The sequence below is a fragment of the Triticum aestivum genome, chromosome 3B, assembly GCF_018294505.1.
Source record: "Triticum aestivum cultivar Chinese Spring chromosome 3B, IWGSC CS RefSeq v2.1, whole genome shotgun sequence".
NCBI classification, from domain to species: domain Eukaryota; kingdom Viridiplantae; phylum Streptophyta; class Magnoliopsida; order Poales; family Poaceae; genus Triticum; species Triticum aestivum.
The window spans coordinates 678,507,130-678,512,439 of record NC_057801.1 but is presented as its reverse complement, the minus strand read 5'-3'; the positions used below and the strand labels follow the sequence as shown (position 1 = coordinate 678,512,439).

Here is a 5,310-nt window from a genome sequence, read left to right as displayed (position 1 = left end):
AATTTGTGAATATTTTTAAATTAATATACACTCTTTTAAAAATTGATGAAAATTTTCTATACTCAATAACATTTTTTTACATATTCATGAACTTTTCTCGCATTCATGAGAATTTTAAAATCCATCAACATATTTTGAACTCGTAAATATTTTCAGATCAGGAGTCGGTGCATGTTTCTAGAGGGAGCGCTGCAGGTAAAAAAATGCGAGGCAAACACTGTAGTGGGCTCGGCCCATAGCGTGATTTAGTGGTAATTTGCCATAGTGGACGGGGACCACCTATTTCGCGCATGGGTCGACGTGAGACGCCCAAACGTGGACAACCCAGCCCACAGCTCCTACGCGGGCGGTTTTGGCCCATGTGTGGGGTGAGCGCCCTTGGTTTCTTTTTTGCCTCTTTTAAAATTTTGAAAAAATATTTCAAATCTCAAACAATATTCCAACTTTTAAAAAAAGTTCTTGGATTACAAAATAGTAATAAAATTTTCCAAAAAGATTCACAAAAAATTTTCCCCGACTTTAAAAGTGTAGCTCATGATTTTTATAGAAAATTCATGAATTTGAAAAATAGTTGTGAATTCAAAAAAAGTTCGAGAATTCAATAAATGTTCGTAAATTTTAAAAATTGGACCCAAACTTCACAAAATGTTCTTCAATTCAAAAAAATGTAGATTCAAAATATTTTCGTAAAATTGAAACAATATTTGCGAATTTTAGAATATGTTCATTGGTTCAAAAAAATTGCCGATAAAAAAAATATTCACAAATTTCTAAAAATAGCCCAATAATTAAATAAATTCGTTAATTTGAAATATATTTCATGAATTTCAAAATATATTCGAAAATTTAAAATAAAAAGCAAAAAATAAAAAGAAAAGAGAAAAGAAGAAGAAGAAATAAAAAAGAAGTAACAAAATAATTAAAAGGAACATAAATAGAAAACCTGGTTTGAGAAAGGTTCTAGAACCTTCCCAAAACAGACGCGAGAGGTCCCATATTTCAGCGAGCGGTCCCGGGAGGGCGTATATCTATGGACAATTTCAATTAACAATACCACCACATCGTCTTAACCCAACCCATGTTTAGTTTGTGGTTGCGTTCTTTTCCTTATTGGTTTTACTGGGTACTAGGATAAACAGCGGTTCGCCACACCGTTTTATCATTTGTGGATTAGCATTTCTTTAGTGTGCTATTATGATTGGCTCGCTCGTTTTGGTTTTGCCTAGCCAGTTCTTTTTAGGGAAGTTTTGCCTATCCTCAGGAGGCGGTTGACCTGTGTTTTCCTTATTTCTGATTGTTCTGACTCGCCAGTTGATGCGGTGTAGTTACTCTGTGTATCCCTATGGTGCTTTTACACATTATCTCTTTGTTGCCGACTGATGGCGAACACGCACATTCCTTTTTAGGCATGTGTGTTCTTTCTGTCATGTGTCGTTGCATGAGTCGCTTGGTTTAAAGGAACACGACATATACTACTGCCACACTGACATACATGCACATACCGTCGTCAGGTAGCCGCACACTTCCAACTAGGCACCATCAATGAAGTACTGCTAAATCAACGGGGTGATTTTATACAGAGTTCACGGTGTAGTTGAGGTGGACCAATAGAACTATCGTTTCGGAGAGGATGGGCCCGCACCCCCCGAAAATTAGAGGGGGGAGGGGGGGGGGGGGGCAGATTTGTTAGAAAAAAGCCCCGTGATACTTCGTGAGTCTAACATTTTCGCCATCAATGCCTTACAAAGCCACGAGCCACCACATGCTAGCAATTCTAGGGAACTTAGTAACATTGATATTTTCATGAAAAAAAATTGACCTCCACAATATATTAACTTTGCTTGGTATAACAGAAATAAGTGATCAAAGTTGTTTATTTGAGACATCTAAAACGATAGTAAGTAAAAGTAAAACACGCTACAAAGGAAATAAGCATAGCGATTATCACATCTCGATGTCGTCTAAATCAGGCATGGGAAAACGAAGAACCGCGGCTATCCCCGTGAGCTGCTCGAGCTGGTTGCCGGAGACATGCATGGACGAAAAGACCCGCACATTGCCACCGATCTTCTTCACCGATTCGGCCAAATCGACGCACTTGCGCCTAGCAGCAACGTCGGAGTTCCGGAACCAAGTGTCCGTCAGCAAGAGGGTCTGGATGGCGAGACGTTCTTGCGCGACCTCGACGTGCTTGGGCCCGTAGCAAGCGCGCGCCGAGTCCTTGGCGATCATGGCATAGAACTCCTGCAGCGCCGGCACCTCCTGCGCGGCCCTCGTGTCCTTTATCAGCGACATGACGCTCGGGGCGGCCAGGACGTCCTTGAGGCTGTGCGGGTAACCCGAGGGCGCGGGCGCGAGCACGATGCGCGCCTTGTGCTCCGTGATCGCGCGCAGCTCCCCTCGCCGCGTGGCCTCCAGGAGCATGTAGTCGCGGAACTGGTCCTTGGTGAAGCCGGGGCTCGCGATCACCACGCACTGGACGAGGCCGAAGTCGACGTGGTGCACGAAGGCGGCGAGGACGCGCTGGAAGAAGTCCTTGAGGGCGGTGTCGTACGCGGCGACGGCGCCGGAGCCGTGCTTCCTGGGGATGGGCACCTCGACGCGCGCCCTGGTGGCGGTGACGCTCCGCCCGACGAGGAAGAGGTGGGCGAGGCCTTCCTGCATGAGGAGCACGGCGAGGTCGGCGTTGGCGGCGGTCTCGTCGCAGGACTTGCGGATGGTGTCGAGCGCCGGCCAGTCCCAGGCCGCCTTGCGGAGGAGGAAGGGCCTCCGCAGCTCGATCTCCAGGGTGTGGTACTGGCCGATCTGGACGTGCTCGTTCTTGGTGAGGTTCTTGCCGCGGACGCGCAGGACGGAGCCGTCCTTGTCGTAGTCCGTGGACTCGACCGCCACCTCCAGCGTCAGCTTGATGCGCTCCGAGTCGCGGCCTCCGGACCTCGTGATCTTCCGGACCGTGACGGCCTCGACGGCGTCGCCGGCGGCGATGAGGTTGTACGCGTCCCACAGGTCGTCATCCACCTCCGGCAGCAGCTTGACGGAGCCGGGCCCGTCGCGGGCGAGGCTTTTTCCCACGAGCTTCATCGTCCAGCTGGATCAGAGTGCGCGGCGGTCTCGTTGTTGTTGAGGGAGACGGGAGACTGATCTTGACGGCGGCGGCGGCGAGCAATGGATGCGAGAGCGGGGACGGAAGCATAAACCGTTCTGTGCTTGCTGTTGTCGTCGTCGTGAGTTGCTTGCGGAGCAAACGTGTTGGATGGATCAATGGACGGACGGACGGACGGACTATTTATAACGTTGGTTTCGGTGGAGACCCGATCGACTCCGAGTTCAGATGGAGCAGGGTAGATCCGTAGATAGAGTTCGTTCCCGTAACCCAATGCTACATGCGCACGTAATTAGCGGCGACCCAGCTGGACACGGATCGCTGGCAAGGCGTAGCACGACGCCCAACGAGCCTGGGGTGCCCATAGCAATTTGCCTCTAGTACAAGTCCGTTGAGACTCCAATATAACTTTAGCTCGTAGTACTTCCTTCTTTATCACTTTTATTTTAATTTTTTATTTGTTTTCACTTTTTTCCTTATATATATTGAAATGTTCAAAAAGTACCACATTTTTTAATATTAATTTTGTAAAATGTTAATCGTGTAATTATAAAAAGTTCATTGTGTATTTCAAAAAACTTCATCGCATATAGTTCAAAAAAAGATCAACATATAATTCACAAATATATGGCATGTATTACAGTTGTCTTAAAATATATTAAAAGACGTTCATCATGTACTTTTTATAAAACTTTTATACAAATTACAATAAGATGACCATTTAAAAAATGTTTATAATGTATTTAAAATGTTCACCTTATATTTTAAAAATGTTCATTGGGTATTTTTAAAAGTTTGCCCATGACTTTTTTTTGAAAGGGGAATATAATAATATCGTGGAGATATCAATTATACTCAGTCTCTGCACCAACAAGATGTCACAAAGACGTCCAGGATGCACACAACCAAAGGAGAAATTTAAAAGAAAGGAAAAAATATCCTGCCACAGCGACCGACTCCTCTCAACAGAAGCACACATACCACCACCTAATACAACATCTGAAAAACATAAAAGGGCTCCAAAAGCAACACCTTCAAAAAGGGAACAGTGCACAAGCGTCGTCGTTGCCCAATCCAAAATCTTAGGTTTTCACCTGGAGACAGTCCGCGCTCTCAAAACAATTTATTCAGCAAGGTAATCGCCAAACACAACCAATGAAGGCCAGACCTTAGATTTTCACCATGAAAGTCACGGCTTGGTACTCAAGGAGTACCACCAAATATGAAATCTGCCAGTGTTGCCGCCCCCACTTATCACTGCTGCTCCTCAGACTTATCTAACACCTGGCTGACTCCATCGGCACCAAGGCTCCGTCCGTCTAGCTGATCCTCCAATCTCGGCCAACATGACCTTCTCCGTTATTGCCTCCATCATGGAAATCGAGAAGCCGACATGTCCCAAGGTGTCATCAACCAATACAGCTTCGCGCCACACCCTCAGAACCTCGTAGGCTGATATGGATGTGCACGACCGAATTCTGTCCGATCTAGATATCCTGGGCAAGATCTCCAGCAGCAGTTCCAGAACACGTCGATGGCTAGATCGAGGAGGACCGATCCTGTAGGATGTTGCCGTGAAGCGAAAAGAGCATGAGGACCACCACCATAAGCATCACGGTAGCAGGCCCCCACACCGCCCCGATCCAGCCTGCCGTCGCCTAGCCGACCGTCGGCACCACCATGGTGTCTAGCAGCACGCAACACACCTGCACGCAGACTCGTACAGGCCAAGATCCGAACCAGCACGGCTGCAGGACGTGTGCCGACTGCGCCGCAACACCACGCGGTCATGAGCGACCAACTTGCTACCGACTAGGAGCAGCCCCACTGGCGAATGAGGAAGATGTCGTCGGGATCCCACGGAGCTTCCGAGATCTGAGCCGCCGCTGCGAGATGAGATGCCCTGCCGCCGCCGTCATAGGATCACGTGTGAGCTTTGCCGATGGTCCCCTCAGGCAGCGGCAAGACAAGGGGAAGGAGAGGCGACCTCGGGAGTCACCGGCGGTGGCGTTTCCCCCGTGTCGCCAGATCGGGGCGACGCGGGGGCGTGGGTATTTTCCCGGGCCGCTCACGGGGCGTGCCCATGCACTACAAAAAAATACACTTCCGTGATGATACGTGTTTGTCACAGTAGGTCGTGTTTTTTGTCATGCATGTACATCCATGACAAATTTATGACAGAATCAAGATAGTCATACTTGTGCTGT

The 5,310-nt window shown here is 47.8% G+C and overlaps 1 protein-coding gene across 1 annotated transcript; it reads right to left on the bottom strand.

Annotated features, from left to right (window-relative positions):
* Positions 1 to 1,798: 1,798 nt before the first annotated feature.
* LOC123066048 (protein PELOTA 1-like) lies at positions 1,799 to 3,245 on the bottom strand. The gene has a single exon (XM_044489210.1). The coding sequence runs from the start codon at positions 3,079 to 3,081 to the stop codon at positions 1,945 to 1,947; it is 1,137 nt and encodes a 378-aa protein (XP_044345145.1). The 5' UTR covers positions 3,082 to 3,245; the 3' UTR covers positions 1,799 to 1,944.
* Between the last annotated feature and the right edge of the window lie 2,065 nt (positions 3,246 to 5,310).

What these genes read in the sequence shown, in the direction of transcription:
- LOC123066048 (XM_044489210.1), bottom strand. Translation starts at nt 3,081, where the DNA reads ATGAAGCTCGTGGGAAAAAGCCTCGCCCGCGACGGGCCCGGCTCCGTC.